Below are 14,031 nucleotides of genomic sequence, written 5' to 3' on the forward strand. Positions count from 1 at the left end.
AATAAATACTTTCAAGCGAATTCTAGCTTAAAAATTAAAAAGGCCCAGCGTTACCATTAAGTTCAATAATATTTCATTTCAAATCAAAATGCTTTTTCACTTAATTCCACAGATCTTAATAGACTTATTTATATGATTTTCTCGGTAACTGTTATTGCTATTAAATATTCAAAATCAAACAGCAGAATTGAACAGCTGTTATCGTATCGTAGCATGAACATTGCATACTCCGATACATTTGATTCATCGATTATTAATCAGTGAATTATCGATAGAATTAGAAGTCTTGCAACCGCACGTGGAAGCACGCAGTAGTTAACTAAAAATGGAAGTGGAAAATATAAAAGTCGATGCATTTGTGCCAGCCAAAAAGGCTCAGAAACGTAGTGCCAATGAGGACACCGAAATGCAGATTGACGGAGAGCGCCCACGTTCCTCAGCACCAACAGCAAAACGCATACGCAGCGAAATGCGTAAAATCTCTGTGCCTCCCCACAGATACTCATCACTCAAAGAGCATTGGATGAAGATATTTACACCTGTTGTGGAACATATGAAGCTGCAGATACGTTTTAACATGAAGGCACGCCAAGTGGAGTTGCGCATTGGACCCGAAACTCCAGATATTGCGAATCTGCAGAAGGGCGCTGATTTTGTCAAGGCATTTCTTTGTGGATTTGATGTGGACGATGCATTGGCGTTGCTACGACTTGAGGACCTCTTCGTAGAGACCTTCGAAATCAAAGATGTTAAGACGCTGCGTGGCGACCATCAATCACGCGCCATCGGCCGCCTGGCCGGCAAAGGAGGGCGAACTAAATTTACCATCGAGAATGTGACCAAGACGCGCATTGTACTCGCCGATAGTAAGATTCACATCCTGGGCAGCTATCAGAACATCCAGTTAGCACGCCGTGCCATCTGCAATTTGATCCTAGGCTCACCACCCAGCAAGGTATACGGCAATCTGCGTGCCGTTGCGACGCGCTTGTCGGAGCGCATGTAAATGGTAGTGGCTGTGATCATGGACTAAGCGATTAATATTTGTAAGATTGTTTTTTTTTTACACTTTAATAATAATAAATAAATACACCGTACAATTTTAATGACTATCTAGAACTAAACATCCAAACAAAAAAGCTTTAAACGTGCACTCACAATTTCGTGAAGATCAGTAGCAACAGCATGAGGAATGTGGCTACAGCCAGTATAAGAATAATGCACATCTTGCGATTCTTGCGCTGATACATATCGGCGCGTTGCAGTTGCCGAAGGCCCTCAGAGACGCGTGTTTGCGTCTGCTCTACATTGTAGTCGATGCGATCCAAAACTGTGCCTTGTTCTTGTACCATGTGGCCGAGGTCCTTGAAGATGTCGTTGAGATCGTAAATAGATCTGACGATTTTCATCACCTCCTGCTCGCGATGCTGGGCAAGACGCGAATTCTCCTCCTCGAATAGTAATAACTGCTGTTGGGTCATGCGATTGGCCAATGGTTTCTTGAAATTTGCATCAATTTCCTGTTGGTCGTCATCTTCGAACAAATAGACCTTGTTTCCAGCAGCTCCTGCTCCTTCCAGCGGCTGCAGAAAGTTGTCGAATGTGTCCACAAAATTAGTGCTTTCATTGTCGCCGGAGCTGCCAACACCGCTAAGTTCCACATTTGTGAATTCGCCATTGTCAAAGTATTTCTGGGAACGCTCCTCTCGTGAATTCATCTGCACCAAATAGCTGTTCTGGCTGCTGCGGAACTTAAACGTCAGCTCCTGCAGCTGCAGCAGCGCACATTGCACTGCATTGGTCGTCAGACGCTGCTCCACGTTGCTGCCTACACCAAGGCTAGAACGCACGCATTGTATGTGCCTATGTGTGGACATGATGAGCTTCGATATGATTTGACTCAGCACCTCTATTTCGCACTCATCGTCCCTTTGGTCGTCGTCGAATGTGGGCCGTAGCAGGTGTCGAGCATGCAGCGAGCCCAGTTCATCGAGCTTTGGCTTGATTCTGTACGCAAACAAAGCATTTTGTTTTGTCTTTTAAGTTAAATGATGAAATATTTTCTCTTACTTGGACATTGTGTACTGCGCCTCCTCGAATTTGTCGAGCCACGCAGGTGGTGTGCCGTAGTCATCTTGAAGTTCCAAACCCTCTTCAACTTCGCGCACTGAATGCTTCAACAACCTTTCTGCGTCACCGCCGCGCTACAATCGCATACAAAAGTGCAATAATTGCATTGAACATACTCGTATATACATACATACATATGTGTATCTGCATACCATATGGTTGGCCACAACTTACCCGTTCGTCGACGTAATGACTGCGATTTTTGTTGGCATTGTTGCGCATAATAACAAACACCTCCGTTAAATTTCGGGAAGTCATTTTTACAGAGTGGGGATTGTTTTTCTAGGCAAGGTGAGACAACAAATAACTACATCTTTTACAGACTTCTGTGATTTCGCAAACAGCTGCGCCGTCTTCTATATATCTACATCGCGAGTCAATGGTATCGGTAACGCTATCGATATCAGAAACGTTGTAGAATTTAAAATACTACAAAAATACTGCTTTAGTCAGTAACGCGGTAAATACTAGACAACGGTTCTTTTTTAAATTTCAAATTTAACCTTTGATGTAACTGTTACATTAACATATTACATTTCTTTTTTAAATTAAAACTTTTTTTTTACTTTATTAAACATGCACGTCTAGTTAACCATAATATAGTCCGCTGCAAAAAAAGAGTACTCTTTATTACTCTTTGTATAAAATATACATTTGTTCATCTTCAAGGTGAACCTTTTATTTATATTTTTCAGCATTTTCAAAAAAAAAACACAAAACATTTTTATATTTTTTCTTGGCACTTTATTGCAATTTTAATTTGTTCATTCCTTTTATTGTTTAATAGAATAATGTAAAATTATTAGGTAGGTACTATTTCTATTATGTACGTGTGCTTTACTCATTTGAACTTGATTATAATTTAAATTAGTACAAATTTTTCAATTACATACATATGTATAGTTAACTAGTTATATAGTAGTTAATAGAATTAGTTGTTTTATTATATTAATTTTTACATTAGGTATTACAATAAGGATTTTAAAAAAGTATATATACATAAGATATATATAATATACTCGTATGCAAATACATAGGTACATATCGTCGGTGTCTGTGAGAGAAAGCCCGTGACTCTTTTGAAACTTCAATTTTCCGGAAAAGCCCTACTTTGAGATTCCTTGTACCCTGTTAACTTCTTACCTCTATGAATAGATAATTTAATGGGCAATGCAAATTTCAAATACATGGATATTGAAAGAAATGAAAAACCTAAAAACACTGTGGATATCACTTTTTACAACTATTAACAATCGATTTCGCGGATATTCCTACAAAGAAAAATCGGGTTTGTAATGAATTACTTTTGGGGTTGGTCGTTTTTCTGAACACCGAAACTTGTAATGGAAAACTGCTCAAGTTTAAAAAATATTTTGGAAATTATGTACAAGTTTTCAATATTTTATGAGGACTATTCAATAAACTGGGTTCCTACTAAGATCTTATATTGAATGCGACCATCAAGTATTATTAAATTTTCTTTGTACACAACGGAAATATTTAATCTGATTTTTCACATATCTTATTAAGGATTTTTATTTAATTTCTAAAGATTTATTTGTTGAAGCAAAAAAAATTGTGTTGCATTGAAAGCTGTCTTTCTTTTCTTGACAACGAAAATATGATATCGGATATATTTTTTCGTATCTAGATAAAAAAAAAATAAGTTAATTCATAAACAAAAAAATTAGAAATTATTTATTTTATGTGCTTTGAGCAGTTATATAAATATAAACCATTAATAAAAGTACTGTTACATGATTTTCTAGGCCTCAAAATTTCTAGGCACAAACTATTTTATGAAAATTAAGTTCCATTTGTTTATCTTTTAGGAAAAAACACCTCGATCTAGACAGTATTTAGCTTGAGTCTGGGACAACTATATACTTTATAAATTACTGTTAAAAAAAAAAGATTGTAAAAAAAGCAATTTATAATTATTTTAAATCTGGCACTGGCCTATACCAGAATTGAAATCGAAACATGCGCACCAAGTGCCTGTTTTGAACCTTGCTCGTGAAAGTTATCGAAGGAATAGAGTTGGATTATACATAATAAGTACATATATGAAGGAATGAAATAACAAGAAGTAAGATTAAATAATAAAGTGACTCTAACGGCAATGAGTGGGGAAGTCAGAGGCGACAAGACAAACCGGACGCTTTCCGTTAACCGTTGATTAAGTATTGGCCTTTCATCTTTATTTGCTGCTTGTCAAATGAAACTAAAGCCGGGCCGAGGTGATCAGAGCAGGATGAACGATCAAGTGGAACCGCGCGGTTGGCACATCAATGGACTGTTCTAATTTTACTTTCGCGGGCCAAAGGCGCTACGGACCTCTATGATGGTGGTGGCACCGGGACCAGAGCTTCGTCGACCCTGACCCTGATCGGTGTACATAATGGGCCGTTTATCAGCCATTAGTGTTGACTCGCCATAGCCATCGTTGCTGCCACTGGCAATGCTCTGGCGCATAATGCTCGCCGTGTCCTTGTTGAACTCAATGGAAACGGGACCACTCGAGTCTAGGGAGTACTTGTGCTGCAACGGATACTTGCTGGACCTGCCCTGCTCCTCGTCGCCATGGATAGCCCGATAGAGGTCAGGGGCCTGTTGGTGTAGACCGCGCAGATAGAGCTGTTTCTTGTCCTCGTGCTCGGATCCACGCCGCCTAGAATTGTCGCGTTGGCCACCGCTCTGGTAGAGATCGTCGTCATTTCCGGTAATCTTAGTTAAATCCTTTTGGCTGCGACTTATCAGATTCACTATAGAGGGGCTTTTGAGGCCGCTCTTCAACGAGTTGTCCTTACTGCTGGAGAACAGATGCGGATTCGATTTATATGCCTGGCTTGCCTGCAAATTTCCGCCATAGTAGTGTGCAGGCTGTTGTCGGTGTTGGCTCTGCTGTTGCAAGCCATAGCTGCTGCTGCTGTTGTTGTTGTTGTTGTAGTTGTTCTTCGTTAGTTTCTCGATGTATATGGGACTAGGATCGTTACTGCCGTTCATGCCGTGTATATTAAAGCTTTTGCTACGGTTCAGTACTCTAGCATAGGTGCGCGCCGGCTTGGCGGGCCCTTTGAATGGTGGTTGTTGTTGTAGTTGCTGCTGCTGCTGCTGGGATGGCGTCAAGGCGCCTAAGTATGGCCGCTTGTCCGGCTCTACACTCTGTCTCTGGTCCTGCTGAGCGACACCTCGTTGTGACAGGGGCTGGTGCGTTCGATACTGGCTGTGTTCGTGAAGCTTACGTGGCAGCGTCTGCACGGAACGGTATTCCGGTTGTAGGCTCAGATTTGGGGTGCTTCCAGTGAAGCGCTGACCGTGCTTTTGATACCGACCCAAGGTATGCGTAGTGGAGGTTCTACCCGGCCCAACACCACTCCCAACCGCAGGCCCAGTCCTGGGAGCGTAGTAATCGTTTTCATCTTGAGCGCGCTCGACGCTGTTCTCATAACGAGGCTCAGTGCTGCGTTTCCGGTGCCGGCCACCAAACGCCTGACGCTCATAAATATTCTCCTTACCATACAGAGTACTGGAGTACGGATCTTCACCCAAGTAGTATCGTTGGGGTGGACTTGTTACATGGTCTATATGCGGGTCAGCCGATTCAGCACGCTTAAAGCTTTTCAGGGTACTCTGATGGCCCGGAAAGCTGCGCGGCTCTGCCTTGATGGGCTCTCGTTCCCGTTGCTCCGACTCCGTCTCTGACTGGTGGCTGCTCGAGCTGGAACGGCCACCCGTCTGGCCGCCTCCGATGTGTCCATCGATAACGTTGTACTGCTGATAGGTGGTTAGGTTTCGATCGGCCGTGCTGGTAGCCCCAGTACCCGCAGCAGCACCTACTCCTGTGCTGGGTGATTGCTCGCGTGATTTACTCGCGGAGGACTTCATGCGGAACTTGCGCTCGGCACTGGCCGAACGAATTTTGTTCACCAGCTTACGCAGAGAGTTTCCAAGTACCTGACCCATTTTGCTTTGCTTGTTGGTGCTAGCTGAGGAGATGTTCGACGTGGAAGCCGAGACCGGGGTTTTGGTGGGCCGCAAGGTGCCAGTGGCCGTGCCGGTGCCAGTGCCAGTTCCAGTTCCGGTACTAGTGCCACCGTTATGTGAGGGCGGGTAGCTGGATGTGGGCGCAAACCGTGTGCGCTGTTGTGGCTTACGTGTGGGTGTGGGAGCCAACACATAGTCCACCTGCGGAGACGAGGAACGACTGCGCGGCGGTGGTGAGTAGTCCGGCGGTGGCTCCAGCTGCGACATCGGTAGCGGTGCTGTCTTTAGAGGTAGCACATGCTTCTGCTGTTCGCTGAGCTTCTTTTCAATGGCACGTCGGCGTTGCGGTACCGTGGGTCGGCCCAGATTCTTAGTACTTCCAATTAACTCCACGGTGGATGGCTTCGAGTAGTTGTAATCGGGCGTTTCCAGCGCCCGAGCGCTGGCCACACCATTGCTCACGTTTTTAAGGGCCCGTCCAGTACCAATATGATGATCATACCCTTGAGAGTGGATTGGAGTTTGGCCATAGGCCACACGTTTTTGTGAGGGCTCTTCGTTTCGTGGGGTAGGCGCCGCTCCTCCTATCGGGTGGCTACTGGTGTGTGCTCTTGGCACCGGTATTGTATCTAATGCGTCCAAGGTAATGCGCGACCCACGCGCCGATTTGGCCAGGAACTGTGATGACAAGCTCTGACGCTTCTGCTGCAGTATGTCCTCTCGACTGACGTATCTGTCGTTGCCAGGTTCGCCTGCCCCGCTGCCCGCGGCGCTTATTTTCTTTTTCAGGCCGTTGCGCTTAATCGTCTCCTGAAGATCGTCGCGAAACGCTTGGGAGGAAAAATGATTACTGGGCATCTCCTGGCGTTCGTCCCAGTTTGATATGCCCTGAAAATATTTTGACCTGGTGGCACTCTCCTTTGCATACTTGCGCTCTAGGGTTACTCCCCCACCGGCCAAGGTCGTTTGTCTCTCCGCAGCACCATGGGCTGCGCTGCGGGGCAGCGTCTGGGGCTGCTGTTGTGGCTGACTGGCTGGAGCCTGACTGGGCATCTGACTCTGCGACTTAATGGTGACATTGAAGTAGCTCTTCTTTGTTGGTTCCACCTCCCCGTCATCGTCACGTGAGTCATTCGAAGCGGTCGACTCGCTACCAAAGTGCGACTCCAGCCACTTCATGGTCTCACCTTTGCGTGTCTCTTCCTCCCGATCAAAATCTAAGGGCCGCTTGGTTAGCGCATCCTTGCGATCAGCCAACAGCGCCACCTCTGCAGACGAACAAAACGCAAATAAATACGGGACATGAATGCACACCATGGTCCTGCCCACTTACCTCTCTGCTGCTGCAGCATTACTTTTTGCTGCTGTGAGCGCCGTAGCTTGCGCATGCGATCCGACAAGCTATCCCAATCGCCTGGCCGCTCCAGCGACCCTTCCTTGTCCATTTGCATCGTTTCGGCGGCGTAGCGCATTTCGGTGCCCACCACTTTACCGTCAGCTACAAGGTCTACATGTTGTTCATCACGCTGCTTGAAGTAGCGTTGTGAGGCTGCCTACAAACCAGACGAAACGCATAAAGAAGATCATCAACTTCGCCCATAAACTTTTTCTTCAAAGGCTTGCTTACCGTAGTCTTCAGTATATCGAGGCTGTCGTTGACGGCACTATCTTCGGGCAACTCCTCGTCGACAATCAGCTCATGCGTGGTAGTCCGATTGCTTTCAGTCACGAGTGTGCCGTCCACTTGGGCCAGACAACGCTTTTGCGTGTCCTCCGAGTCGATTGTCTTTCGCGACTTGCTCGTGTTGGCAATAAGTCTAGGACCCAGGGGCACGAGCTGTTGCTGGCTAGCCGGAGAGCACAAAGCTGCCTCTAGGTCCTCGACACCATCGCGTACGGCACTTACGTAAGTCTGTAAGAAGAGAGAAAATCGTTTGCTAAGTCTTTGTGGTCTTTTTTAAGTAACCACCCCATGGGGTGACTGCCCCTCAATGATTGTAACAAATTATTTATTTTATAGCTCAACTCTCTTTCGATCAGTTCGTTAAGACCTTAAATTAATTAGCAACAAATTAAAGATCTAACAGTGCACTCAACGGCCTATTGTTGTGACCAAAATCAATCGAGTTGGCTACAGTTTTTTCGTTCCAAATAATTAAATAAGTTTTTTGGGCTCAATGGGTTAGCCTTGGAGGTGGGTCTTCTCTGAAATAGCCAAGCTCGATCCTTGTGGAACAACCCATAGGAACTAGAGTTCTATTACCATTTTTAATTCCCATAGCGGAGCCCTTGGACTGATCACTAGGGTTGCTAGCTTCAATTCCATCGGACATTCTCGAATACTCCGGTTAATGCTAATCTTTTTTAAAACCCTCTTTTGTAACCGTAGAACCCTGCCATTGAATCGATCCTTTAATCTACACAAGCTATGACTTTACTCGGGTCCTAGAAACCTCTTTTGAAGTCGCCTGAGTCAGTCATTCGATCATTGTGGAACTCTACGTTTCATTCAAAATTGCATAAAGAGAGTTTAGGGTATGCTATAGTCGAGTGCACTCAATAATAGCATTCTATAGTGTTATATGCTTAAAAATATGCAATCTACATTGTATGTTATTCGAGCACATTCAGACGGATGGCGTAGCGGATGAGGTAGCGGTAGGTGGAAGGGTGAGGGTAGTGGTGCGGACATACAATGGTCATGCAATGGATATATGATGATAGACTGAGGAGGGGTGGGCAGGTAGAAGGGGCCGAGGTAGCGCCAAGTGTTGGCCAACTTGAAGCAATAAGAATGCGTACCGTTGCGTCAAGGTTGACGAGCTGGCTTGCTTGTTTGCTTACATCTTCGTTGCGTCAAGGGGCGTGCAATGGACGACGGCCCAAAAATTATATATGGATATCAAATCTCAAGCGCCCTTTCATTTCAACATGCTCGTACGAGTACTCGTATAACTTCTAGTATAGCGCATTCAGTATTCGTTGCACGAGAAATCGACGCGTCGCGATTGTAGATCGACATCGGCATCAACATTGCCATCAACATCCACATCCACATCGCCATAGCCATAGCCATAACCATCTACCAAGCCACTCAACTCGTTTTTGCCGTTTCGACTTTGGATACGACCTTGTTTAACGGTGACGAGCGTAGAAAGTGTTTTGTTTTAAGCTTATGGCAAAAAAAAACTTGAATGTAAACAACAGCAACATCAGCAACAACAACAGCCACAACAAACACTCCATGGTGGGGTGAACGTTGCTACACTGTCACTGATTTTATTGCTCATCGAGCAACATTCATTAGGCACGATTCGCTAAATATGTATATACATATAGTAGTATATCTATCTGTCTCTATACACACACACACACACACACACACACACATACCCATTAACATGTGATGTGCAGTTAGTGAAGTTGATTGAGTTGATGATTGAGCGGATGATGGCACCTAAAGCTGATCATCAATTACCATTACCGAGATGACGCCAAAGACAAAGACAAAGACACAGCCTCATTCGCATGCGCATGCGCAGACGAAAGACTTAGACCGACATTGGCGTAGGTCAAAACAATTCTCTATGTATCGGTGCTCGCCATCCGAATGCCAACGTAAAGTTGAGGGTCTCGCCAAATTTGCGTTGGCATACAAGTTATGGCAACACAAACAAATACTTACGCGTATGATCGTACTATTAATCGCTGCTCTCAAATTAGCAAGGCATGTCTTTTATGGCGCTAAATGAAACGGGCCATGGCTTAACGATTCCATACCCACAATAGATGGCCAACACTCTTTTCACACTCTCTGCCCCACCAAGGATAGCAGAAATATACACACATACGTGTATACGAGTAAACCAGAAGTTCCCACACTTAATGCTCAGAACCTGAACCTGTTGCTGTTATTCTAAATTCAGATGCATAAACGACCTCTTGGCGAAGTGAAAAATTGAATGGCGAAAGCAAAACTACTTACAACTCACAGCATTTCTGGCATCAATTCCATTTTAAAAAAAAAAAGCTATTCAGAATACGGAGTTGATGGCTCAGTATTTGCACTTTTCATTAATTAATATTAAAAAATATTAAAAACACAAAATCTTTATCGCAGCCTATTCCTATTGCGCTCTTGACTTATTGATCAAAATAAGTTTAAGTTTAGGCCGGTTAGGGACTTTGTATCAGAATATCTGAAGAAGTCTTGGCTATCTTATCTTAAACAGTATATTTATCTAATTAATGTATTAATCAGCTTTGGCGTTTATTAATCAAGTTTCATTTCATACTTACTAGTTTAAGTAGTTTTAAAATTATTAAATCGGGTATTGGCTCTTGAATGGGTTTCGGTTAAGTGCTTTAAATGAAAAGCGCAGAGAAGGGCTGTGTTTACTTAATCGTAAACAATATTTTATACACATAATTAGTAGCTAAAAGGTACAAGTGGCTGCTTTAAGAAACACACTGGAGGTCCATATGTTTTAAAATATTACTCAATTGAGTCTTTCATATTAATTTACTTAAATCATCCGATTGCAGCTTAAACTGGGTTGAAACTGGGCTGTTTTTAGTTAATTTAAGCGTTAATATTGTGTAATTAATGTGATTAAATCAAAAACGCCTCAAAAACGACAAATTAGACAAGGTTGTGCCAAAATTTGAAAACATTCGGGGATTTATGTTTCTCAACAAATTAACACCAAACCGTTTTATTTCTGTACACACTTAGTTTGTAATTTTAGCTATTTAAAGCTATTAAATAATGTTCAGCGACATTGTTTAATTAGGTGTGTAATGGTTTATCTGAAGTATTCAAGTTGTATTCAAGTTGGCCAAAACCCACTCAAGACTCTATGTATGTATATTTTTTTAGAGAGAGCACATTCAGAGTTTTTAGCCTTAACCAGCCACACTAGCACACACAATTTTTCACTTTTGAAAGCCATGATTTTGCCCAAACACCACAAAGCACAATTATAAACATAATAAACAATTTTTAAAGCTCTATGCAACAAAACTTCAAACGTTTACTCAGCACGAGATTTGGCTATTTTTCTTTTGTGTGGGCTTGGCCTCCATAATTGTGAGCCAAATATAAAAAAAATTATAATGTTATAGAGAAATACTTGTGAAGTGATTGTGCTTTTAAGTTTAAGGGGTAAATAAAAAGGAGTATCCAAAGGTTATTGCGAATGTATGTTGCAGCTTCAAAGAGGCGTAGTGGAATCTGCAAAGATGTATACTATCTACGAGTATATAAATTAGGCCGTGAGTTGTTATAGTGTACTTATAGTACTTGTACGTCTCTTTGCCTTTCAGTATAGAATAGAATAATATGTAACTTAAATATATATAAAACTAAATTACCAAATCCCCCTTAAGGCGCGTACTGTTGCTTCTTTAGTTTCTGTTAGGATATTGGATAGTAAAGCTGAAGCTACTATTTTTGGTTGGTTGCTTTGACGTCATGCTGATTATGTATTTTATTTTTATATACTTGTACTTATATATTATTTAATATTTGCATTGTGTATTTATTTATTTTTAGTGATTTACTCAGTCATTTATTTTTACAAATTTGTTAAAGCAAATAGCTTATTGATTATTTTTTATATTTTTAATATAATACATTTCTGTATTTATACTTTTTAATAATTTGTAACTATTTCGTTAACTATCTTTTTGTTTGTTAATTAAATTGTTTCTTTTTTTATTATTTATTTGTATCTATTAATTTATTAGTTCATTTCTATTTTATTAAATGATGTGTTTCATTTTGTATTTGCTTATTAAGTCGACAAATAAGCGCACAAAAGAAAGCTTGCAACGTATTTAACAATCGTTTCTTTTTCAAATTTTACCAAAAAAGAAGATTATATTAAATATTTGAACAAACATTTCAACAATGCCCACAATGGGTTGATTTTAAAAAGATTCGGTTGAACAAATCGTTTTTAAATAGGCAAATTTTATGCAAAACTTTGAAGCAAACCGTGCTCGCTGGAAATCTGAACCCTATCTACCATTGATGTATGCATAAACATATTTATTAATGTGACTAAATAAACATTTATTTATTATAATTACAAATATGTATCTATCTATATAAATAATATATATAATAAATATTGATATAAGCACCGTATTCTTCTAAGAAGTGCAGGGCTGTATCAAAAATACTATAATGTCCAGCTGATCAAGCATGGGCTTGTTAAGAAGTAGACTTACTCTGCCGCTAATCCATCTACATTTGTAGCAACTGAGAACTATCTTTCTTTACCAAAGATCCTAAACATGCTTGCCTTCTTCTGCTTTTTGTTAAGCATAGTGTTGTATTTTGATTTGAAACTATTTTATGTATTTGGCGACTTGTTATGCAGACATCGCTCAAGGGCCAATTATTGAACTGAATGTTGAATGCCTGTTGAGTGGTGCTGGGGACGGGACAGAGATTGGCATTTTCTGATTAGCCTTTTATATGTGGCTGGCTGACTGGCTGGCTAACTGGCTAACTGGCTAGCTGGCTGGGCTGTTGAAAAATAACGTTTGCTGGCATTGCGCCTACACGCACACAGAAATAAATAAATAAATACATACACACATACTCGTATAAACAAGTTTGGGCCGCAAGTACAGGCATTCACTTGTTCACACACACAGAGGCACAATCACACCTATAGAGCGAACCCGAATACATTTTAGTACGTGCGACAAGAAGTACGCGTACTTACAAATTCAAATTCGAATTCCGACATTTTGTGGTCTCTTGGCTTTATCTCTCTTTTATTTCTTATTTTTTGGCTTGCAAGCCAAAGACCAAATTAATGTCTGCAAATAGCTGTGTGTGTGTGTGTCTGACTCTATCTGTGTGTGTGTATATGTATGCTTGTGTGGTAGGTTCATGGACCTGCCACAGAAATGGTTAGCAGGAGCAACCAACAGCGGCAACGACTTCGAGCACTTTAACTATTGATTAAGCTCAGCTGAGAACAGGTCTGCGGTTGTGGCATGGGTGTGTGTGTGTTTGAGTGTTTGTGTGTATAAGACTCTGCATAAAACAAAAAATAGAAGAAGAAAAAAATCATCATCATCTGGGCTGGCAATACATACACATGTACTTATAATGTGTGTAAGATGCTGCAACAACCTCCATGGGGCAGCTACCAGTTTATAAACGCTGGCCAGCACTACTTGGAGGTTACAAGTGTGTGTCTCTGTCTCCCCCCCTCTGGGCTTACCACAATAACAAAGATAACAAGCTCAGCTTAACCCACACACACACACACACACACATGCGCGCACTTAAGAAGATGTTGCAGGGACTGTATAAGAAAAAATCAAAAATACATATCCAGAGTTCGTTGTCTAAGTCTTTCGTTATGCACTCGCAGTGCATACACACACACACACACACACACACATATGTATATGCATACATGCATTATAGTGTATTTGTGCCTACACTTTAAAATATTCAGCCCACTTCTTACCTTAAACACTCTCTTGCTGCCTCTCTCTCTCTCTCTGCCTCCCTCCCTCTTTCGCGCGTTCTCTCTTTACTTCTTTAATGCTACTCAGCTTAGCAACAATTTTTGATTGCCTAATTGCACGATTTGCCACAATTAATAACACACAGCCACACACACAATAACAACAACAACAAAATTATTAATTAATTTACAAAAAAAAAATAATAATAATAGTAAACTAAAACACTCAAAACACTTCAACAGTGCAGCGAAGAGAAAAAAACAATAACAAAAAATAACACGCACACGAACGATAAAAAGAAAAATACAAAAATAATAACAAACAGCCCGGGAAAATTATGCAAACGACATCGGATGCGAGACGGCGCTAAATGTCTCATCGACATTCGCTCGACGGCGACTGAACTGTCGGCTGCCG

The 14,031-nt window shown here is 41.7% G+C and overlaps 3 protein-coding genes across 3 annotated transcripts in view; 1 reads left to right on the forward strand and 2 right to left on the reverse strand.

Annotated features, from left to right (window-relative positions):
- Positions 1-296: 296 nt before the first annotated feature.
- On the forward strand, positions 297-1,106 carry LOC115627116 (RNA-binding protein pno1). The gene has a single exon (XM_030522681.1). It carries the CDS (start codon positions 326-328, stop codon positions 1,004-1,006), a length of 681 nt encoding a protein of 226 aa, XP_030378541.1. The 5' UTR covers positions 297-325; the 3' UTR covers positions 1,007-1,106.
- Positions 1,061-2,464, reverse strand: LOC115627114 (syntaxin-16). Its single transcript, XM_030522680.1, has 3 exons — positions 2,305-2,464; positions 2,071-2,204; positions 1,061-2,007 (listed from the first exon to the last, which is right to left on the reverse strand). The coding sequence occupies exons 1-3, from the start codon at positions 2,386-2,388 to the stop codon at positions 1,155-1,157; spliced, it is 1,071 nt and encodes a 356-aa protein (XP_030378540.1). The 5' UTR covers positions 2,389-2,464; the 3' UTR covers positions 1,061-1,154.
- A 1,414-nt stretch (positions 2,465-3,878) lies between these two features.
- The window catches only part of LOC115627113, a 32,482-nt gene continuing 22,329 nt past the window's right edge, over positions 3,879-14,031 (reverse strand). The window contains exons 6-8 of the mRNA XM_030522679.1: positions 7,745-8,029; positions 7,451-7,670; positions 3,879-7,385 (exon numbers count right to left, since the gene is read on the reverse strand). Of these exons, the coding sequence (XP_030378539.1) occupies positions 4,438-7,385; positions 7,451-7,670; positions 7,745-8,029 (3,453 nt within the window). The 3' untranslated portion in view covers positions 3,879-4,437. The remainder of the gene's footprint in view (positions 7,386-7,450; positions 7,671-7,744; positions 8,030-14,031) is intronic.

This window comes from Scaptodrosophila lebanonensis, unplaced genomic scaffold (genome assembly GCF_003285725.1).
Source record: "Scaptodrosophila lebanonensis strain 11010-0011.00,11010-0021.00 unplaced genomic scaffold, SlebRS2 tig00000092-arrow-pilon, whole genome shotgun sequence".
Classification (NCBI taxonomy): Eukaryota; Metazoa; Arthropoda; class Insecta; order Diptera; family Drosophilidae; genus Scaptodrosophila; species Scaptodrosophila lebanonensis.